General features: G+C 43.5%; 1 protein-coding gene across 2 annotated transcripts in view; it reads right to left on the bottom strand.

Moving 5' to 3' along the window:
* Positions 1-24668, bottom strand: part of Me3 (malic enzyme 3) — a 197163-nt gene that overhangs the window by 9341 nt on the left and 163154 nt on the right. For both annotated transcript variants that reach the window (XM_031387286.1, XM_031387287.1), the window contains exon 8: positions 11651-11760. In XM_031387286.1, the coding sequence (XP_031243146.1) occupies positions 11651-11760 (110 nt within the window). The remainder of the gene's footprint in view (positions 1-11650; positions 11761-24668) is intronic.

Here is a 24668-nt window from a genome sequence, read left to right as displayed (position 1 = left end):
GGCCTCGAACTCAGAAATCCGCCTGCCTCTGCCTCCCAAGTGCTGGGATTAAAGGCGTGCACCACCTCCCAGTTTTTTCTTAAGTCTTAAAGAAGTCATATCTGCAGGCATGAGGGATTCAGGGCAAATCAATTCCATATCTTACCTTCTACTGTAAATAACTGTTTAAGAAATACTCCCCCTAAAATTGTTACTTGTCTGTGGGACAGACAACTAGCTATTCAGGAGCTTCTACTGTGATTATTAACAAATGAAGTAACAGGATAGATGCAATTAACAGACACCAAAAATGAAATGTGATTCCCATATGTGGGGACATACATGAATGTGAATGTGTGTAGCTTTGACATGGGTACAGCCCTGTCAAGGACCTCAGATCCTTAGGTCCATGGGAAATGACAAAGCCTTCCCCTGGTCTGTGAGCAAATGTTGACAGTATACAGAAAACATCAGCTTCCTCCTCCCTGATATTTATAGCCTGAGACTCTTAGCCATAGCGACCTCCTATGGAGAGTAGCTAACCCCTTCCCCTGCACATAGTAAGTGGGCAGTCTTGTTCACTGTGTAGTCCTGGTTACTTCTGTCATAGCAAGTACAGTGCACCAGACCCTAGCTTCTCTATGAGTCTGTTATTCCTTCACGGCCTGTCATTTCTTCATCTCTGTGGGCTTCCCAGGCAGGATTCCATGACCAGGTCACGTAGGACATGGCATCCACAGACCCCATTTAAAGGATAAAGACATTTGAAAATAAGACTTAATAGAGCCATGAGACACCAGTTGTCTGTAGGTCATGAGTTGCCCATCTTACCCACCACATCATAAGACTGTATGGTAACAATATACAACGTATGATCTGATTTAGCAAGCAAGACTTAGTTCCCCTTTTCTCACAGGCAGAACACATGGGCTCCTCAGAATTCTACCAGATAACACACTTACAGAATTATGCTTCGTGTGGCTTCAAACTTGTGCCCTGTCTGATTAGAGGCCTTAACTCCCAGAAGAGAGAGAGAGAGAGAAAAAAAAACATCCATTAGGAATCACAGCAAGTCTATTCAATTGGGGTTTGAGATCGCCATCTGGGGATTGAGATCTCTCAGCAAGTAAAGAAGACTCCCACTTCTCTGACTATGACGATTGATCCTAATAACCAAGAGGAAGGTAACCATCAGAAAGGAACACAGCTGAGATATCATTTGGGGTATCTTGATACTTCCATGCTTGTTCGTAAATATCAATGAACATGACAACTAAAGATTGGCTATTGAAGATTCAGGACCTTCGGAAATTCAGGGTTGTGCCACCTTACTGGATGAAGAACCCTGGCCAGATAAAGTCTTTCTGAGGACAAGAAAACACAGAATGGTTGAGGAAGAAGCTTATGAGCACCAGTGACATTATGACTGACCAGAGAAACCAGCAAGCAGGCATGCACCACCCTTTCTTGGTTATATGACAACAGAGAATGGAAGAGGTTGGCTGATTCTTTCTCCCTTCTTTTCACCCTGATCATTTGGTACCATATTGGGAGATAATTCTGTACTTTAATTATGGAGTAACAGGGTTTTCAACTGGGGCTGGATCTGAAGAGCAAGTTAATTCTTCCTAGCAGTGCTTAGTGTGACTCTCTTGCAGTAACTAATAAATGTCATTTGAGGGGAGTGAGTGGGACAGTTTTCATTTGTTGGAGAGTTCTGTTTTGTTAGAGTTGCTTTTGTCATCTGGGAGTACAAAGGTGCTTGTAAATGAGAGAGTGTGGCAGCACCAAGTAACACAGTACTTTCAGAACCATCAACTGGCTCTATGCAGGGATCTGCCAGAAAAAGGAGCCAGAGAGCAACTGGAAGGCTACAGGAAAGAAATGACTGTTTCCAGAGTGGCCTCCGTCATACAGAATCCGAGGTAAAATGTAGGACATTTAATAGCACTTGAAATTCAGATAAAAATAATTTTGTATGGGTTTATTCTACGAAACATTAGTATACTTTTAAGAAGTATCATTCATTTGACACTGGAATTTAAGAGATAGTTGTGCTTTTGCTAAGTCAGACACCCCCACAGACTTGATCCTTCACTTCGGTAGTGGCAGTTGAACCCCTTGGCAACCAACCAGCATCATGTAGAGAGCTAACCTCCCAGCATGACTGTCAACACCGGCCAGCCACCTCCTCCTCTCTTTTGTTCCTCAGCCTTGGGGGTAGGGGGGGCAGTGTCTTATTGTTTTTTTTTTTTTTTCCTGATTTTCAATTCTCCAATACACATTTAACCCTTTTTATATTGAGTGTTCTCTGGTACAGGTCCTCACGGATACTGAGGGCTCACGGTGTCAATGTTAAGCCTCCATGAAGCAGTCAAAGGAAAGGAAATGAAGGCGGGGCCATTTGTGGTCTGTGCCATTTCAACCAGTAAGAAAACAAAAATGAGGTTAACTGTGGCAAGTGACGGTTTTAGAAAATGATTTCCCCATATAAATCCAGGGCATAAAAATGTTTTTAACCTTTGACCTCATACTTCTACTTTTGGAAATCAATGCATGGGAATCTGAAATATGGGCACTAGAACACTTAGGACAGTTTTATTTGTAATACACAGTTATTGGAAATAATCTAAACAGCTAACAAATGAAAGATAATTGAGTAAATTAGCTAGGATAGATACTCAGGAGAATATTTTCAATGATGAAAAATGGAGGCTTGAGAGATGAGTCAGCAGTTAAGGGTACCAGCTACTCTCCCAGAGATCCTGAGTTCAATTCCCAGCAACCACATGGTGGCTCACAACCATTTGTATTGGGATCTGATTCTTGTTGCTGATGTTCATGAAGACAGAGTGCTCATATACATTAAACACATGAATACATACATTAAAAAAACAAATGACCATAGGGCTGCAGAGATGGCTCAGTCTGGGTACTTTCTGTTCATGCATGAGGACCTGGGTTTGGGTCCTTAGCACTCATGTGTAAGTTGGACATGGTACTATGTGTCTGTAAACCACAGAATGGATTTAGTAGGATCCCAGAGGCTCACAGTGAGCAACTCTAGCTGAAATGGTGAATACCATGTTAAACATGACACTGTGTCTCAAAGAATAAAGGTGGAACATGAAAGAGGAATGGACTCAATGTCAGCCTCTGGCCCACACACTGGTGTGCATGGGAGCACACACCTGCACAGACATCATGTAAAACATTTTTATTAAAAGTTTTGAGAAGATTGCATAGGGACACAGGAAATGCTATGAGTAAGTAACAACAACAACACACACACACACACATCTCTAAAGCTGTGTGGATTTTATGTGTGCTCATTCAAATGCTGACGCTGATGGCGATGGCTTCCCCCACGGAGGCACCAGTTCTTTGTCATCTAGAATCAGAGTTTTCTGCTCTGTAGAACACTGTCTGCTTTCAGGGAGGCTCTTTGCAAGTCATGCACCAGTAGATGGCGCCAAAGATATTTCATGGTAGATGTTTCTTTGGCTTGGTTTTTTGTTTTTGCTTATCAGATATCTTTGGAGGTTAGAATCAGAAAGTTGAATAACTAAACTTATTGGCAGAACATCGTGCAGGAGGAGGTTTGTGATTCTGACTTCCTATACTTATACAGAGGAGGATACCAACCCGGAAGAGAAAGTGGGTTGGTCTAGTCCGTGGTCTAGAAGAAAAGCAGGACCATAGCCTTTCCTGGGGAACTGGAGGCAGCAGCACGAAAAGAATAAGGGTTTTGTGGGAGAGGACTGTGGGGGTGGGGGTGGCAGTGGGGGTGGGGTGGGTAAAGTGGAGGCTGATGGACGAGAACTTTGTCAGGAGCCATCAGTGTTCAGCAACGACTCTGAATGGGGTCAGTTAGGGAATGGCACTGAAGAGCGGCATGCTGCAATAAGCCACCCAAAGACAGTTGCCATTGATTTATTATATATACCTTTGTTGTGGTGGTGTATGTTGTGCGTGTTTGCGTATTATGGGGAAACGTGTGGTATGTGTGGAACATGCATGAAAGGCCAGTGGAGGGTGTTCTGTGTCTTCCTCTATCGCTCTCTACCTTACTGCCATGACTAGGAGCTTTCCAGTTCTAACTGTTTTGGTTAGACTAAGTCTCCCAGGACCCACCTGTCTCTGCCTCTCCCCAAGTGTTGGGGTAAAGTCAAGAGCAGCCACACCTGGCTTCTTATATGGGTGCTGGGGATTCGAACTCAGGTCTTCAAATCTGCACAGCAAATGAGCCTCTTCCTAAGCCCTATCAATCAGTCTTATGGTGAACTTGGCTGTGTGCTGCTTTCTTACCAGCCCTCACTTGTTTCATCTTTATTAAGAACGCTACAGAGTAGGTATTTTGGTGTTCCTTCTATTGAGGCTTTTAGTTTTTTTTTTACTTTCTGTTAGGAAAGAGCAGCCAGCCACACCTGGCTTTTTTCATGGGTGCTGGGGATTCAAATTCAGGTCTTGAAAGTGTTAGCTCAAAGGAAATCGAAGCAGTCATGAGAAGCTGAATGGAGTGGCTACCCAGGGACTCCACTTGCACCTATAAAGAAGAATGCAAGAGTTCCCCAGAAGCTGTGAGCTTTCTCAGCAGGTCTCCAGACCCTCTGCCTCATCCCAGAGCCTTTGCCACCCCTGCAGAGACCATGGAGGTCCTAGGCAAAGCCACCTCCTGCACTGCATCTTGTTCTCAGGGACCCATGAGATTTGTACTCCAATTCTTTCCTTCGTTCTCCATCCTCAGTGTCTCCCTCTCTGATGGATTCATCCCCATCAGTGGTAAACACATTGTAAAACTTCTATTAAAAAAAAAAAAAAGAGCCTTGCCCTTGTAGTCCCAACCCCAGTCTGTACTGCCTTTTATAGTCAAGCTCTTCCAGGGCTGAATGTGACCATGGACTCCATTTATTTTCTTCTCTGTCTCTGTGGAATCCAGTGGACAGAAGTGACCGGCTCACCTCTTGTCGGGGTCATGAGGCAGCTCCACCTTGTCAAGTTCCCTGGTCAGCTCTCAGCTTCCTGTGCTGTAACCTCTCAGCAGTATTTGGCACTGCTGCCAATCATTCCCTGGGAGGACTCTTTCTGAATTTTGCTCCAGGGATATACATCCACCGGCTGTCTCTTCAGTTGCTTCTTCATGATCACCTTTCTGGGTCCCACTCTTAAGACCTCACTCTGGGGGTGGGGGCAGTGTGTGTGGTAAGTTCTCTAAATTCCAGATCAGAACTCAAGAGAGAAAGCAGTAGTTTTTAGATCCCAAATTATAAAAGAGGAGCTTGGCAAATCAAGTGATTGTCTCCACCATTAACTTCCATTGTTGGGTGGGGTGGGGGTGAGTTCGTTCTTGGACTGTGTGCCTGGAATTTTAAAATTGGAGAGGAGGAAAATTGCTTAGATTTTTGGAGGTAACCACCCCAAGAAGTCTGAGAGTCTAGGGCTGTGGGAGAGCATGGCTTGTGCCCACAAGTGATGCGAACTGCTTGTTCCCATTCGTGATGAAAGATAAACAAACTTTCTTACTCGGTGGGAATGTTCCATAATTACGCTTCCTGCAAACGGAGTACTTGAGGCAGTACGTTTAGGAAATGGTACAAAAGGACAGGCTGAAAATATTCCTTTTAATAGTCACATCTGACCAAGTTGAAACAGTTGATCTCCTAAACAGCTTTCAGGAGGAATTGGTGACGACAATAACCGCTAGCTAGAGGGACAGGAAGAGGTGGTCTGGGTCAAGGTCTGACTGAGGTGTCTGTGGAGCCCTGGGTTTCTGAGGACTAAGTGGCTTCTATGAAGCAAGCAAGCCTTTGTCATGATCCACAGCAATCCCCTCCCATAGCAGCCGCCCACTGCCTCCATGTATTCATTTGCATGCACTGGGGGCTGAAGTCAGGCCATCAAAGGCCCTGAATGCAGAAAGAGCCCCAGAATAGGCTTGTTCTCTAGGATCTGCCAGCATCACTTAAGAAGAGTCAGACCCCTCTTTCCTGACACCCTGTTAGTCTCTGAGACCACTTCAGCAGTGCCCCGCGCCACAAGGGAACTTTCCTAGAGCACAGCAGCAGCAGCATATGAAACCATGAATTGTAACCCCACGTGGAGTCATGTCATTGAAGTGGAGGTTGAGAAAAACATAGCAGTCATCAAAAGCTTCTGGATGTGCAGTAATAAAAAAATTAATCCAAGCCAGCAGAGACACTGCAATGTGGAGCAGATAGCAGTCTCAAACCTGAGCCCTGGCAGCTCAGGCAGCCTTGGTTGACGTGGCATGCTAGAATGGCACACGCAGTGCAAAGTTAGCATGTTGTATGTTCAGAACCAAGGCTGCACAGAAACCCCACAATGCAGGACAGGCAGGCACTGCCAGATCACCTCAGAGAAGTGTAGAGAAGCACGGTGCCCAGGTCTCCCTCTTCATCAGGCTTCAGTAGCATTGCGCTCACACACTCTCCTCATTTTCGACAATGCTCTATGTCTCAATGCACCTTCCTCCTCTCCATACTTGTGCACTCAAAATATTAGCATTGGGACCATGAACTAGAACCACTGAGTGGGTGTTCCTGTACACCTCACCCCACCCCTCCCCACCCCCACACCAGTTAGTGCAACATGGGTAATTCTGAAGATATTAGTGAACTGGCATAGATTTCAACTCACCTCAATAAGTGCTGGCTTGAGAAGAGCATACTCTGCTCTGATACTTGCCATCATTAGTCATGGCTGCTAAATCGTTTCAGAGGGAAGGGTAAAGGATGCTCTGAGAACATAAACCACTTGGCTACAATCACAGAGCAGAAAATTGAGGATTCAGGGACAGACCCATCTCAATATGATGTCTTAAATACTCTGGCTCATTCACTGACATTTGAAAATACAAAAGGGTACCAGGCTTAGTGGCATGCAGTTTTGCGATTCCAAGCAGTAGAAAGGCAGTGAAGGCAGAAAGATCAACTCAAATTCAAGGTTAGCCTGACCTAACAGTGACACCTTATCTGGAGAACACACAAACAAACAAAAACCCAACCAAACAAAAATTGTGAAGGAGTGGCATAGGATACAATCCTGAGAGGATTCTCAGGTTTATCAGTCCTTGAAGACTTAAAAGGACATAGAGGGTAAGACTGGTTGTGTACAGTGTGTTCTGGAGTTGATGAGCCAGTTTCAGTACGTGGTTAGCCTGCAGTGGAAGACAGGGCTCAAGGTCGCTCGATCAGCAGTATTCTGTACCTGACTTCTTTCGTGCAAGCTATCCTTCCCAAGGTCAAAATTAGTCTGTCTGCAGCATGACCATCCTCGCTGCCCTTCCCCTTTCCTGTCTCTCTCTTCTCCCCGCCAAGAGCAGGGATGTTCCCAGCTGAAACAACAAAAGTCACCTGAGCCTCTGCCTATTCTAAAATTCTGAAGAGACTGCCAGCGATGAGTCAGAGCATTGGCAGCCCCGTTCACCAAGAACCAGCCAGCCTAGCCTGGGCTGAGGATTCTTGTGAGCCAGAGTTGGGGTGAGGACAGAGGAGACAAATAGAAGGAAGTCTTTTGTGGGCCTCATGGGGTCTGTGATTCAGACAATACAAACGAGGTGCTTGACGTTCATGCATGGTAGAGCCCACTGGAAGCTCAGCCTCGGGGGCTCCTGAGGACTCTTCTTCCATCTTTTCCTGTTCCACTAATGTAAGAGGCAGGGCTTATGCTGAAAGCAGGCAGAATGGTGATGGCTTCATTTCCATGGGGCCCACTTTGTTCCAGTCCTTTCAGTAGGTCACAGACAGATTTTGAGATTATTCCTATCTCTTGCTGGTATGGACCATGCCTGTCTAAGCTTGTGCTTGTGTGGACGGGGCAGAGAAGGATATTGAGACTCACTTAGACCTCAAATCCTCAACTAACCCCACCAGAAGCTCAGTCCAGGACAGGGATAGAATGAATAGACACCCTTCGTCAGTTGGGAGGGTAGCTGTGGCAGGACAGGACTGAGTTAGGGATTTTCTGCAGCTGAGGCTCTGTCTGCATCAGCAAAGGCAGTGCATCTTCCCTTGAATAAAGATGTGGGTGGATCTCCATGCCAACCTTCTCACATTTTGATTAGTTATATGGGTACGCCTACATACAGGGTTGTGATCACCCAAGGCTGTGATGATCTGATAGAGATCCTGTCGTTCTTGTTCTGTCTACCAACTCTTCTCAGGAGTTCTAAATTCATGACTCCAGTCTTAATTTCTGAGAAAAAAATTAGGAAATTTCTATCTCATGTGTGTGTGTGCCAGAACAATGAATTTAAAGAAATGAACTGATTTAATTAAAAAAATTTTCATTCACATGCAATTATGCATATGTGTAAACATGTCGAACATCTTAATATGAGTACATATGTGAATTGGCATGAGGATCAGAAAAGAGAGGCTTCAGGGCAGGGACCAGGATGGACTCTTTCCAGGGATAGGTGGGATGGTGAGTGTGTCATTTGTATGTGCAGATATCACGTACCACTCTTACTATAATGTGCCAATCTTTGTGTTGAGAACTGGGGATCAAAAATAAGTAAGCCATGGTTCCTGACTTCAAAAGCTGACATTCAGTGCGAGGCATAGAATGCAACAGTAGCATCTAGAGTTCACTGATTTGGATATGATGTACTTTTAAAAAGCTCAGGTGTTGAAATGTTATGGGCCCTTGGTAGATCCAGTCATTGAGAGGTGATTGGATCATGAGAGTTTCGATTCGTCAAAGAGCTCATTGATGGACTCAGAATTTTAGGGTGATGCTAGAAATGGTGAAAATTAGGAAGTGGGGCCTGGTTGGAAAAAATGGTTGCCAGGGGCATGTGTTTCAAGGATGTATCTGGTCCTGAGACCCTTTTGCTCTTTTCTCATTACTTTCTGTTGCCATTGGGCAACTAGCTCTGCTCCACCCCCTGCTACGATGCCCAGATTCATCAGAGGCCTAGAAACAATGGATCAAGGACTGAAACCTCTCAAACAGCAAGCACAATAAATCTTGCCTTCCTTAAGCCATGTTCTTAGTTATTTGTTATAGTCCTGTAGAAACAATCGCTGTGAGGTGAATGTGATAACCACCACACTATGGGAACTGGCTTAGAGTGGACCAATGTAAGAACAGTCAGAGAGAGCACCTGCATAGGTACCCAAATCTGACCATTCCCCAGCAGGCCACCCACTGAGCTGAACCTTGAAGGGTAAAGGAATTCTTCAGGTCAAGGTGATGGGAAATAGCTCGACATGGTGGCACTCAGCTGTACCTCCAGTGCTTGGGAAGTAGAGGCAAGAGGAATAGGCGTTTGAGAGAAGGCTTGGCTACAAGAGACTGTTAAAAAACAAAACAAAACAAAACAAATCAAACCAAAACCAAAACCAAAAAACAAAAAAAAAAACCCCAACCAACCGAAATGAAGGGATGAGTAGAAGACAGGAAAGAGGTCCTTGCTCCCCAGCCCATGTGTTTCAACAAATGAGTGCAGTTTCTCACAAAGGGATGGCTTGCACAGTGAGTCATGTTTCCATCTTGGAGGAACATTGTGGCATCAGTCTGTGGGAGACAGAGGTAGATGGGCAGCAGGGGCTTGCTGTGTTCCTGTGTGTGTTTATGAGGATGTGCACACGTGAGTCTGTCTGTCTGCCTGCACATCTGGAGTCTGTGCACCTGGTGTGTTGCTCGAATGGACTTGTTTTCCACTTGGCAGCCCAGGGGACTCAAAAGATAGCTGTCCCATTGCTGACTCATGTGTGAGTAGCATGATGACTGGTCAGCAGGTGCTTCCTCTAAGGCCACAGGCACAAGTTGCCTTTGAGTTGACTGGCAGGCAGTGAGAGAATGCTCTTCTGCCTCCAGCCGGTCTTCTCGGACTGTACTGCTGCAGCTGCAGAGGACCTGGCTTGTTAGGGTGAGGTTGGCATTGCCCACCAATGCCTGTTGCAGGTGCAGGCCTTTGGCAGGGCTGGAGAGACAGTATAAGAAGCTGAGCTTTCTCTTCAGGGTCTCTATTTCTCTGGGCATCCACTTTCCAGGCCTTGAAATCCTATGGTTGAACTTAATTCTCTAGTTGTATGCTATAACTGTGTTATATCACCCGTTGAAAACTCACAACAAGTTTCCCCCAAATTCGTTTATCATATTTCTATAATGTGGACTACAAAGAAAAGAGGCACTTGGCTTTGTGATTTTAGGCATGGAGCAGTATGATAAATGGTTATGAATGTAGAATTTAGAGTCCAGAAGCCTGGGATAAACTTTCAATTGGACACTTACTGGTTCAGTAAGTTACTTATTCTCTTTGTGCCTCAGTTTCTTCATTTATAAGACACAGATACTAATATCTCACAGGATTAAATTGTGTACAGTTCTCTGGACAGTGCCTAGTATGTCACAAACATTCGGCGATAAACTTTAAAGTGAATTTGGAGCCTCTCTAGTCTATCCCTAACTGACTCCAGGAAGACTTGCCATCATTTTGGGTGTGAGCAATCATCTGTAGAATGTAGTCAACTTTTACTCAAGCACAAGACCATTCCACCGCAGCTTACTCTTTTCATCTGCCATGGACCTCTGCTTTAACGGACTTGGCTCACCAAACTTTATTTGCTAAGTAGCAAGATATGTGGACCCATCAGGGTTTCTCTCGGGCCTACCAGAACTCTAGGAAGCTGTCACTGAGAACTCTGGGGTCAGATAAGAGCACTGCTGAGAAGCCTCTGTTCTACTCCAGCTTCAGAGATGGCTATCTCCAAAGCAGCATGCAACTTCTTTGGTGTTTTAAAGCTCTAGAACAGGTGACCAAGGGACATGGAGTAAACTAATGCTTTACATTGACCTTTTTAAATTTGACTGTGTCTCTGGTTACCAGTATCTCTCAGCAGCACACATTAGCCAAGCTTAGGGAAGGACTCCTCACGGCTGACAGAGATGTTTTGATTTGATAAGTCAAAACGTAATATTTTCGATCTATAAGTGCTCTCTCTCTTTTTCTCTGTATGTGTATGCACATGTGTGTGTGTGGTATAAGCACATGGTGCCAGGGTGCCTACAAACAGAGGAAGACAATGGATCTCTGTACCTTATTTTACTGAGATGTGTGGCCTCTCATTGAAACTAGAGCTAGCCTGGAGACCCCAAAACCCCAGCGATCCTCCCGTATCAACCACACCCGGGTCACAGGCATAGGCAGTTGCAAAAGTTTGTGTGGAATCCAATGCCAAGTCCTCATGATTAGGAAGTAAGTGCTTTTTATCCACTGAGGCTTCCACCCCTGGTCCTCGAAATCTTTACAATGTGTTTCTGATGTAGTTATTCCCATCTTAGAACAGATAATAAAATTATAGTCGGAGAAGTGATTTTCCAAGTTCAGGTAGCTAATAATTGACAATAGTGTATAGAACTTCTTACAGATATTAAACTATACAGTTTTTACCTCCCTCTGAAGTAGTAATGATTTCCATTTGGTGCGTAAGCATATCAAAGCTTAGCAAACTTTGAGATATGTTCAAGGTCACAGAGCTAAGAATCAGCCAAGGAGAAGTTGATTCCAAGTCTAATATTGTTTCTTGAACAGCATCTGGCACCACACCAGCTCTGAGATGATGTCTCCCTCCTGCTTTTGGCATTTGGGTGAGCCTTGTGAAAAAGCATTATTACCCAGTGACTTTGTTAGGTGAAAACGTACCTTGGATGTCATCATTGAACATACAGTACTTGTTGCGGTATTTGTTGAGTAGACGGAAGGCATTGGCATTGGCAAAGTCTTCAAACTGGATGAGGCAATTTATTCCGAACCTGTAGAGCAGGGAAAGAAGGGGGAAAGAACGTATGATTATTACCTCCTGGAGAGGATCTTGCCTGAAGTGGATACAGGGCAAGCTCAGGACGAGAGGTAAGAACAGCCTGTGTACTTCCTCTTATTTTTTGTCACCTGGTTGGATCAGCAACTCCTAGAAGTACACTTTTGTCTATAAGTATGTAAATGAGAGACTGTAGGGACCAAGGGCTTCATAGACAACCAAGTCAACCTCAGTGTATCTAATGTGGACTACGGGCTAGCCATGAGCCACCACTCAGATGGTAGGAGTAAGAGCAAGGCTGAGATAGGACCTGCCTTCTCTGCAAACTTTGGTCATCCAAGACCCAGGCAGAAAGCTCACTCTCAGTGCAACAGTGAGCAGAATCATTCTGGGTCTGGGAGCTGTCACCACTTCCAGACAGTGAGGCTTACAGTCATTCCACTCCATACATTCACGTGTTATTCTCCAACAAGACATGAACAAGGCTGAGGAAGGTTACCCCATGAAGCCACTGTTATCTTGGTAAAGATGTTCCCCAAATTCCATGAATTGAAGAACAGTTAGTAAACTTATTGAAAATGTGGATCTCCACATCCATCTCCTAGAAGACTTTACTCAGGACTGTGGGATGAGGCTCAGGAATCTGCATTTTCCAGCAAGCACCCCAGATGGTTGTGATTCTAAAAGCTAGACAACTTAGAAACACAGCCTTGGTAGATGAAGGCCAAGTCCAGTAAGCTGCTGGACATGACTTATTGGAAATCTATGCCTATTAGATTTCATGGCCTTGAAAAAATAATATTGGATTTATTAGTGTTTCATATTTGTTCCATTGAGGTGGCTGAGAAAGAAGTTGACGGCTCATTTGTAGGAAGACTTCTCAGACTAAGAGCTTCCCATATAGATTTAATCTCTTGCTGCCCTTTGATTCTAGTGTTTGGTAGCTGGATCTCCTAGGCTCTCTTTGAGCAGTCATGGTATGAATAATTTAGTTCGTGAGTACATGAATAAACATGTATTAATATCCCATTATTCTGTTTCCTGTCGTGTCTTGGTTAAAATTTAGCTTTCCCCTCGGGCCACTACTTTCCCAACAGACTTGCAAGGCTGTGTTCTCTCTCACACTTGGGATTCTACTACAACACAGGATTAATATCCCATGAATTAATTTGTGATTTCAGGAACAGGTCATATTCATTTAGAAAAAAAAAGTCCTGACTGATATACACTAGACCAGGAGTGCTGGGTGTATGATAGGGAGAAACGGCCTGCTCCTGCCACGGTGGTGTTGACCTCAAACATGAGGCCTACTTGGGACAGGCTGCGGAGAGATTTATTCCTTTCTTTCTGGGGGTGTGTGTGGGACCTATTTGGTGGAGACTTTCTGACAAGGTCACGGGCTATGAGGGAGTGAACAGCACCGATATGACCCAGAAAACACTGTATTGACCTCCTTTTTTGAACATGGCTTCTTCCTCTGTTGGATATAAATGCCAGTGACTGGGTAGACTTGTGCACCTGCCTCATGTTTTCCAGAGTCTTAGTCAGAGCTACTGGTCGGGGGCACCAGACGGGTTCAGGTTACAGAGTCGGAGTAGAGCATCCCAGTGCAAAACAGTGCCAGGCTTGAGTCAGGCATCTCGTGGGCCTGACCTACATCTTCACACACAACAGAGAGACCTGCACATATTGCTTCACCTTCTGTCCTGCCGGAGTTTCCCATGTTTTTCAACGGTACAGTGCTATCTCCCTTGTCAACTTCATGTAAGGAATAATTGAGGAAGACGATTTTCTTTTTCAGTGTTACAGAGGTATAACTGATAAGTCAAAACACAACAACATTTATGACTTGAAAGTTGTGTATATTGTGAAATAATTGTGGTGATTAGGCTAGCTGACATGTCTATCACCATACATGGTAATTGTGTGTGTGGTCTGAAAACTTGGGTTCTAGTCTCTTAGCAAATTCCCATTATATATTAATGTAGCACTATGAGTTGTAGCCAGCAGCTGTTTTTTAGATTGCAAGGTGCTAAGCACAAGTGTCATTCTGGCTGCAATTCTTATTTACACTCATGGAGCAATTACTGCCAAGGTGGTTGGGGGCTCTCCATGCCTCTTAATCCACCACCCAAGCTTCTTTTCCTTGTTTATGAGGTTTTGTAAGAGAACTACTCACAAATGGGTATAAATGGAGTTGCGTAAAATCCCAAGTGTGAGAGAGAACACAGCCTTGTATGGCTGTAGGGAAAGTAGTGGCCCCAGGGGAAAGCTAAATTTTAACCAGGACAGGACAGGGAGCCGAGTAACGGGCTGGAGGAGAATTTTTAAATCACAGATCTAGCTCCAGAGGACTCCAGAAAAGGGGAGAAGAGTGAGTTGTAAGGAACTGGGTTTGATGATGAGAAGCACATGACACTGTCCTTGGGCTTCAGTGTGACCCTCAGATGACTTAGTGATTTCTCCATGTGTAGCTCAACTGAAGGGCAGTAGGGAGGGCTATGAGATGTTTCTCTTTGGGTTCCCTTGTATCATTAGGTATGATTATCAACATTCCATGTTGCTATCTCTGTGTATAACTAAATACAGATTGCTATATTTTTCTAGTTTTTAGAAAGATGTTCCATAATTTCTTTTAATAATGTAGTCCATGTGCAGTGGTTTGAATAAAAATGGCTCCCACCAGCCCATAGGGAATAACACTATTAAGAGGTGTGGCTTTATTAGAGTGGGTGTAGCCTTGTTGGAGGGAGTATATCATTGTGCAGGTGGGCTTTGAGGTCTTATATGCTCAAGTACTGTTCAGTGTGGAACACACTCTCTTTCTGCTGCCTGCGGATCAAGATGTAGAACTCTCAGCTCCATCTCCAGCACCATGTCTGCCAGTATGCCGCTGTTTCCCCGCTATGATAATGGACTAAGCCTCTGAAATGATAAGCCAGACCCAATTAAATATTTCCCCTTATAAAAGTTTCCATGATCATGGTTTCTCTTCGCATCAATGGAAACCCTAACTGAGACACCATGGTTTACTGTTCTGTTGACAAGCAGTACTATGCAGTGTCCAACATGCTGTAAGTGTTTGGTAATATGTTAGCCCTTCATATCTGTAGATTCTGCATTCACAGATTCAACAATCCTACAATGAAAGTGTTCAAAAAAAGATCAATGTATATGGATTCTTTTCTTGTCATTAGTTATTAAACAGTGTAAAGTAACAATTACTAGTGTAGCATTTATAATGTATAAAGTATCATTAGTAATATACAAATGATGATTATATAGGACAGTGTATATGTAGATTATATTACTTAGGGGATTTAATCATTTACAGCTTTGATATCCATAGGAGTTTAAGAAGAAATCTCCCTTGGATGTGGAAAAACAATCACAGTATGAATAGAAATAATAAGTAAAGCCACCCACTCAGAAATATGTCACGCCTGTCAAGCCAAAATCTACTGTGAATTTTTTTTTGTTGTTGTTCAGATCATGAATTGCAAGTATTTGGACTGGGAGGGAGTAGGGAACAGAATGTCTTGACATTTTACTATACATAAGACTTTGAGTGTTGTTTCACAACTAGCCTGGGGCTAAACATCTGAAAACTTTACATAACACAACAAGTTATGTGTGTGGATCTTTCCATCACTAACATATACTCCTGCACACCCTGACCTTGAAGCAACACAGCCACCCATTTGGTAAGGTAAAATAAGGCAAACATTATAGCTATCTTTATTCAGTGTATTACTGTTACACGTTTCATTATGTTTCATTTAATTTTACATAAGAAGTCTCACAGAATATAGGACAGAACTTCAACAGTTCAGATCAATTTAATTCTGACTTGTAATTGGGAAAAAAACCCCAAAACCAAAGCACATGGACCCAAGGGTCTCACAGTGGCTAGCATGTCAGAACCTGCACAAACCTGCCCCTCTTGGCATGTGCATCCCCAAGGATGTTCCCTGGTCCAGGAACAGTCCCAGTTTTGGGGTTTATACATTATCCTCTTCCAGTCTTTGACTAAAGCTCCTCCTTCCACTCCTGTCCTTCCTCTCTTCTACTCTTGTTTGTATCTGCCATTTTTCTCCATTGTGACTTCGAGCCTGGAGCTGTGTTATCCTAATCCCCCAGCTTCTCCTCTATGGCTTCTGTCAAATCAACCTAGAGCAAACCAGGAACCATCCATCAATCCACCCTTCCAGTATTCTTCTATCTATCTATCTGTCTGTCTGTCTGTCTGTCTGTCTGTCTGTCTGTCTGCCTGCCTGCCTGTCTGGCTGTCTGGCTGTCTATCTATCCATCCATCTAATCCATCTATTCAAATTATCGAAAACCTGTGATGAGCCAATACTGTCATTCAGTATTTTATAGAAGAGTAGATACTCGAAACAACTGGTGGGATATTGGTGTTGTGAATTGACCTCCTAACTTGTTAAACAAGCACAACCTGGTTCTAACTTGACCGTCCTTTAGTTTTATGTTAAAAGTAACCCAGACGTAGAAAAGAAGAAACACAGTAGGTAGTAGGGCTTGACCTCTTTCTCAGCTGGGATGATACATGATGGAGAAAACACGAAACAGGGAGCCAGAAAAACTGTTCCCTTCCTCAGTCTCTGAAAATCCTGGAGCCTTGCCCCAGTCTCCTTTCTTTCTCCGGCTCACAGTTCCTTATCTGAGGCCATCAGAAGTGGGGCATAGGTTACTTAATGCTCGAGATTGGACTTGACACACATGTACTTCCCTCAGAGATTCTGTTAAGACTAAGATGTTGTGGGGGAGGCAGGGAACGATGTCCTTCATAGGTCCTAGTAAGAGTTGCACATGGCGAGGCAATCTGGAGAATCAGTCCTAGGGTCCTTTCTGTACTTACCCAGGCCGACCAGCAGGTGGCCACAATTCAGGAGCAGTCTGAGAAGGATGGCCCAGTCTCCACCCCTCTGGGCTCTTACCTTTAAGTCAGTCTTTTAGCTCAGCCTGTGTCTTACTGCCCTTTAGTCTTGCCTAAGCAGAAGACACCCTGACCCCGAGCAGTCCTGACTTATCCGCGCCCATTTGCACCCTTGACCCCTCACCCTGTAGCCCTGGCAGCAGCAGAGGAACATCTGATGCTCCTCTCACATAGAAGTCCTGCCATAGAGAAAGAGGCTCTTCCAAGCCTCCCGTGCTTCTCTACTCTGCGGTACAGCTGGGAAGTAACCTTGAACTGTCATGGAAGTCACTCCATTCTAAGGCTAGGGCTTGCTTATAGGCACGGGATGATGTGTGGATGTCTGATTTTTCTAACAGCCTGTAACAGGTGACCTGTGTCTGTGTGACAGGTTAAGGAGACCTAGGCCAAGGCCAACAGAGCTGGGCACCTACCTCTTGGGGCCAAGACTCTTTGGGATGAGGGGGGATCTGAGGGGTTTTCCTGCACAGAAGTGCAGAGAGGAGTCCTGGTGAGAGCAGAACATTCCAGAGTCTGCAGACTATTTCTGCTCCAGAGACCAGGGCCTGCCATTCTCTCAAACATCTGGTCTGAGCCTTTCAGGCCTGAATAAATATGTGGGAGCCGGAAGGAACAGGTGAGTCTGCTAGACCTGCATCTGAATCCAGTGACCAAACCCAAGACTCTTATTCTCAAGTGAGCCTGCTCTGTTTTCCCTGTGAAAACCACATGCAGATCTCTCTTGGCCCAGTACCCGCTGAAATTATCAGTCATCACCCCATGGAAAATTATTTCTTTTCTTTTCTTTTTTTTTTTCACCCAGAAACTAGAACTGGCAGAATCATGAAACTCCAGGTCTTTTAAAAAAATTTACACATTCCATTAAACTCTATGCCCTTGAAATGCTCTCAGATAAATTTCCCTAGTAATATAAGTTTGGATAATTCTTTATATTACACATACCAGACGTAGTGTGTATTAAAGGCTTTGAAAAGTTATTCATGAAGAAAAAGGTTTAAGCTAGCAGTTTTTAAACTTATTGACCATAGACTTCACCTTGATGTGTCCCTCCCACTCCCAGCTGGGGCAGAGTGCTCTTTGAAAGACTTGATTCCTGCACAGAGGATTTTGTGCAGTTGGAGCTGGGGATTCAGGGCAAAGTCATCTCTCTGTGAACTACTGCATTGCTGCCGCTGGCCAGGATTGTACAATGACTGCTCTCACCTTATGTTGGCTCCCCCTACTCCCATCCTCCACATCTTTCTGAACACAGCCCTGTGTAGGCCCCTCAGTTCCATGTAACAATGATAACTAAAGTACAAGAGTTCACGAATTTTGAGGTATGGAAGGAACCAGAGGGCGAGGGGAGGAGAGGAAGTGACTAGGTGTGCTCATGAAGTTCTCAAAAATAAAATTAAAAAATTCCTCATGCTGGATAGTGGTGGTATACGCTTTTAATCTTAGCACTTAGGAGGCAGAGGCAGATGGATCTCTGAATTTAAGATCAGCTTGATCTATAAAGCAAGTTCCAGGATGGACAGTGCTACACAGAGAAATCCCCATCTTTTTTGTTTGTTTGTTTGGAGACAGGGTTTCTCTGTGTAGTTCTGGCTGTCCTGGAACTCACTCTGTAGACCAGGCTGGCCTCAAACTCAGAAATCCACCTGCCTCTGCCTCCCAAGTGCTGGGATTAAAGGCGTGCGCCAACACTGTCCAGCTTGAGAAACATGATCTTGAAAACCAAACCAGACCAGACCAGACCAGACCAAACCAAACAACCAAACCTCCCTCTAAAGAGGCCTCCTCTGCCCTTGGGAGCCAGGTTCATGTCACAGGAGTGCTCATTTGTCCCTAGCTCAGAAGCCATCATGTCTCTAGACACGGTGCCTGTGCTGTTGCTTCCAAGCCACCGTGGACCTTTATAAATGGCTTTGCTTCAGCTGACGGTTCTCTCTGTATAGGTTTCTTTATGACTAGGCCAACTCCTGTTCAAACGATAGGGCCTGTCTCCACTACCATCTGCCTTCAGGAGCCTTCCCTAACCCATCATGAACATTAAATGAGATAATACATTATAAAGTCTGGACACTGTAGGCGCTGGTGACAATGGCCAGGATTCAAGAACAGGGCAGATACAGAAGATGAAGAGAAGGAAGTCTATAACGGGGGACGGTGGTGTCTTTGCTTCAAGATAAAGGGATTCCGAAAGAGCTAAACTTACTAGATTAAGCAGCTAGACATTTGAGTCTGGGGTTCTGTGTGGTCTTTGAATGGAGTTGCCTATGAAGCAGACAGCCGTTGCATGAGGTTCAGGAGGGAGAGACATTCAATTGGGGGTGCTATGAGTACTTGAAATCATGGAGTTGAATGAGCATTCTAGGGAAAGTGTATGCATAGCAAACAGGGAGCAAAGCTGAGGACAAAACCCCAGGATACCCACAAGGATCCGAAAGATACATAGGAAGAGTTCATCGAGGGCAGTGAGCAGAGGAATAACAGAGAGGAGCCTGCAGAGCAGTTTCTACAAGACCCATCTGACAGGCTGTGCTCAGGAGTGCCACTTGCTGCTGCCAAGTAAAACAGGGACCCAGCAGTTCCCACTGAATCACTGAGGAACACAGGTGAGCTTCACAGACTACTACATTCAGTGGAGTTGTGAAAGGGAACCACGATGCATGGGGTTAATGTAGAACTGGACGAGGGGTGTCAGTGATTAGGCATTAAGAAATTTAGTCTTGGGGTTGGAGAGATGGCTCAGTGGTTAAGATCACTGAGTGTTCTTCCAAAGGTTCTGAGTTCAATTCCCAGCAACCACATGGTGGCTCACAGCCATCTATAATGGGATCTGATAAACTCTTCTGGTGTGTCTGAAGAAAGCTACAGTGTACTCTCATACACATGAAATAAACAAATAATTCTTTAAAAAAAAATTTGGCCTCAAAGTGGGTGTGGATGGGGCAGCCATCAGAGGATGCAAGACTGAAGGACAGATTTGCTTTGGAGATGGGAAGTGTACCCAGGAGATAAATGAGCTAGACTAAGGGATGAGGGAATGCAATGAAGGAGAGGATGGGGAGACCCTGAGAAACTGGGAGAAGGTAGGAGCTAGCTCGACTAAAATATGAAGATGTGGTCAGATATCATGGAGCAGACACTAGCTGCCTTACTACAATTCAGCCACAGGCATATATGAAGGTGACTGTTCTAGAGTTCATGGGGTAGGGGTTGAAGAGGCATTCACGAGAATGCCAGGAAAACTAATCCAGAGATAAGGAAGCAGGAGGCCATAGATTAGATATGGTGGGTCCAGTGTATAAAAATATAGTGTACATCTTTGAGCATATGAAAGATTATTTTGTGGCCTGGGAATTGAGCTGAACTTATTTTGTGCATAGCCAATGGACAGAAAAAAGAGAGACCCAGATTCTAGTGTTAGGTAAGAGAGAGATTTCAAACAAGGGATAGACTGAAATTGCTGTGGAAGTGATTTTGTGGTCACCGTGACTCCACTTGGTGAGAAACTAGTGGATGGGATTCCAGCTTGGAGTGTGACAGAGGACCTCAGAGGCCTTCTATTTCCCAGATCCCAGACTGGGAAAGTCCCTGGTGTGCCTGCCTGGAAGCCAGACTAGTGGGCTCCTTGCACCGACATTCTGACCTCATTGGGAGGGAAATCCCATTGACTAGCAAGACAGTCTCAGGAAGCAACAATTTCCAGCAAGCATCTTAGGATAATGTGGCCACTCCTCAGTCATTATGAGGGGGAGAGTCCAGGCCAGACAGAAAACACTGCATGAGCAGTTGGATTTCCTCCTGAATTTCCCTGTTTGACTCAATTCCTAGGCAAGCATACAAGACACCAGCAATCTCAGAGCTAACAAGAGGGTGGTGGCTGACTGCTGACCTTTCAACCCTAAAAAGTCAGTGGTCAATCTTTACCTCCCCTTCTCTCTCCCTCTCCCTCTCCTCTTCTCTCTCACCCCTTCTTTCTCTCCCTTCCTCCTTCTCCCTCTTCTCCGTTCTTGTTTTCCCTCCCTCCCTCTCCCTCTTCCCCCTTTTCTCTCTCTCTTTCTCCCTTTCTCTCTCTACAAGTTGCAGCAATTCACTTCATAAACTCCCATTCATAAATCTCACATCCTTTTCTTGAAATGACCTGAAACTTCACAGATCATAAATCTAATTTTCCCATGAACATGTTTTCCAATTGTCATGAGGCTACTTGTGTAGTCCACAAACCTTTCTCATTATTTGTATATTTCTGTTTTGGGCTACTACAATCTATGATACAGTCATATATTGACCTTTCTCAGAGTCAGAACCACTCACATAGAACTAACTATGCTCCACTATGAGTTATGAAGCTGATCTTGGGATGGAAGATGATAGGGCAGGATACAAGACTGTATTTTCAGCCCACAGTATGTGATGATCATCTTGAAATAGTACGAAAGGAGCTCAGAACCACATAGGGCTCTTTCACAATCTTTTAAAAGTAAAACACAATCCTTAAGCTTTTATTGTGGCCTGCATGCCCAAAGCTCAGGGGTTTTCCCTTGTTTGTGCTGCTTTAGAAACTACCACGAGAAGCTTGGAGCCCATGTGCCTCATTTTTCCCTTGGGGATAGGTTGAACTGGCTGAGGTTTGAGATTTGTTGAGAGCTGTGGGGATTGCTTAGCTCTGGTGAGTGATGGGGCAACTGGACATCTTTGGTCAAGAAGGAGGAACCAGGGAGAACCAGACGAGGAACCTGGGTGATGATGAAGAAAAGAGGATGCTTCATTCACCGTTGGAAGCTAGAGGGTTAGAATGAATGGTAACCCATGTTTGCTTTCTCTACAGTGCCCTTCTGAAGAGCACAGGTAGGCACTAATCTTGCCCTTGAACAGACAGAGAAATCATGATTAAACTAAGTAGAATAGTTTTAATAAGATATCACTCTCTCTTACTTTCCTTGTCTCTTAAGAAGGTGTCTGGAGAATGTTCAAGGTGACATATCAATAAAAAACTCTAATTAAAATGTGAGTTCTGCAGTTAGACTATCTATTTACAACTCAGCTCCATTTAAGAGGAGTTGTGACCTTGAGCAGGTACCTTAACTTCTTGGGTCTCTACAGTCAGCATTGCTTTTGGATGTTTGAGATAGAGCAGTAGATAGACAAAATGAAGATCTCTCACTGAGACTTATATTTTGGGTAGTATAAGAGATTAGTACACCTACTTACTAGAGTCTGATGCAATTTGGATGAAAATTGCCCATAGATTAAGGGCTTAGTCCTCAGGGTGGCACTGATGAGAGGTGATCTTTAGGAGATCTTATGTCTTTAGAAAATGGGTCACTTTCTCTCCACATGGCTCATCATCTTCTTTGTCCTAGTCATGAGGCAAACACTTTGCTCTACAACATACTTTGTGCCTTAACAGTACCTCCATCAGAGGCCCATAGCTGTAGATCTGTCTGATCTTGAACTGGGACCTCAAAAACTATGAACTAAAAATTACCATCTTTGTAATTATCCATAGTATTTCATTAGAGTGATAAAGAATTGAGTAACTTAGTGTTGTTTACAGTGTTAAATGAGTTAAAGTAGTGAATTGCTTATTATTCATAGGCATCTAGTTTAGACCAGTATCTAGTTCACTAAGACGGTGAATAGATATTTGCATATTAATTAGATTTTTTTTAAATGAGAAATGATCTCTGGGTGAGAGTTTCTATTTAGCTCACAATTAAACATTTTTTTCTACTACAAAGGAAATATCTGTACATAAATAAATAAGCATAGCAAAATGAGTAATTTGGTAGACAAAAATACCAGGCAATCTCATTCTGTAGTGGTAATCACTATTAACAATTTGGCCTATATGCATCTAGAAAATTCTTTGCTTATGTACTGGTTATTTAATTGTCAATTTACCATAACCCAGAATTACCTGAGAAGGTAGCCTTAGTTGTGAGATTATTTAGATCATATTGGCCTATGGGTATATCTGTGGGGAATTGTCTTGATTGTGACCCAGCCCACCATTGGTGGGGCCATTCCCTAAGCAGGAAGCTCTGGATTGTATAAGAGTGAAGAAGGAGGTGCTGGTGAGATGGCTCAGTGGGTAAGAACACTGACTGTTCTTCCAAAGATCCTGAGTTCAAATCCTAGCAACCACAAGGTGGCTCACAATCACCAGTAATGAGGTTTGATACCCTCTTCTGGTGTGTCTGAAGATAGCTACAGTGTACTTATTTATAACAATAAACAAATCTTTGGACCAGAGAGAGCAGGGACTGAGCAAGTGGGGTCTACTGGAGTAGTGAGCAGAGCCAACCAGAGCAAGCAAGGTTGACTGGAGTGAGCAGAGGTCCTAAAATTCAATTCCCAACAACCAGATGAAGGGTTACAACTATCTGTACAGTTACAGTGTGTACTCTTATACATTAAATAAATAAATAAATCTTAAAAAAAAGTGAAGGAGGATGGCTGGGCAGTAACTGAGTAAGAACCCATAATTGAATTCTCTCTCTGCTCTTGACTGTGGACATAATAAGTCTAGTTGCTTTGCCAGGTCCAGCATGACTGCAGAAGGTATGGTGTGACATGGTTCTGTGGAGCAGAGCCAGCAGGATGTGGGTCTCCTTGAGTGATGATGGTTGCTGTAGGTATAAAGCTTGTTTGCATAATAATGTACATATTTTACTTCATGTCCCTCCTTTGGGGAATGCTCTCCCTGCCAAGATTAATGACTACATGATAATCAGAAACAGCATGATTCTGGGAACTGAGAATGTGTCTGGTGATCCTCAGCAAAATGGTGATGATCTGATGGCTCTGAAGGCTGTGGGAAACAACTCTGAAAACATGAGTTCAAGAATACATAAATCACTGTAAGAGCTCTTCTTTACAGTATCTCTCAACTATGCAAAGTATAAGGATGCAGTGTGAATTGTATGAGGAGCTTCGTGGACCTGAAGGAACAGAGGCAGCTTCACTAATAAGTCAGCTTAGTCAGAAAGATATTAAAGGAGACATGTTTTGGCCAATAGAGGAAAAAAAACCTGGATCATAAAAGAGAAAGAAATAATTAAAAAAACAAGGCTCAGGTAGATGGTTAAATAATATTTGTGGCAAAATGGTGGTGTCCTCCACAGAAGCCATCAACAACTAAATTTGATCCAGATATTCTACTCTCTAAAGGAGGTAGTTATATGTGCTATCCAAATAGAGGTTGAGAATGAACAAAAAGTCTGGTAGCAAGAAAAAAGGATGATGGCTTAATGATATTCCTACTTTCTGGAGTTGCTTAATATTTTCCAACAATAAGCCTTGTAGTTGCTGAGATAAAATGAAAAAAATCCAAAGATTAAGTGAATATATTGAGGTAACTAAGAATTATAAAAATGAGCTTCAATGCTGCTTGCATCAGCACAAACAAGAGCTCACTAAATTGCAAAAAGTACTATACATAAAGCTAATTTTCTCAGATAAAAATAGCCTCTATATATAGACTTGGCAACCACAAGTTCTGTGCCCAGCTAACCTCATAGGATTTGCCATGTTACTGTTTGGTTCACTTGCCTCGAATGTGCTCCATAGTTTATTTATTTATTTTTTCATTTTGTATTTTATCATATACTTTAAAATTTATAAAATATTGTAACAATAAAAATGAGTATTATAAAAGTTGTTTGATATAAAACAACAACCCATTTAATAGTCTCATGTAGATGCTCATCTACAGCAATAGTGCAAATACATTTTTCTCAATATAATTTTTTTAAAAAACTTTTATTGCATTATGATGAGAAAAGTTACATAATTTCAATTTATCTGAATTTGTTAACATTTAAAAACATATTTCAATTAAATATAATTGAATCACATTCTCATTTCCCTTTTGTACCACTGACCCTCCCAGAGACACCTCCTTCAATACCTACAATATCTTTTTTGTCATATTCCTTAAAATTTATAAAATA

This window comes from Mastomys coucha, unplaced genomic scaffold (assembly GCF_008632895.1).
Source record: "Mastomys coucha isolate ucsf_1 unplaced genomic scaffold, UCSF_Mcou_1 pScaffold21, whole genome shotgun sequence".
NCBI classification, from domain to species: Eukaryota; Metazoa; Chordata; class Mammalia; order Rodentia; family Muridae; genus Mastomys; species Mastomys coucha.
Note: the sequence above shows the minus strand (reverse complement) of the source record. Positions and strands in the feature narration are given on the sequence as shown.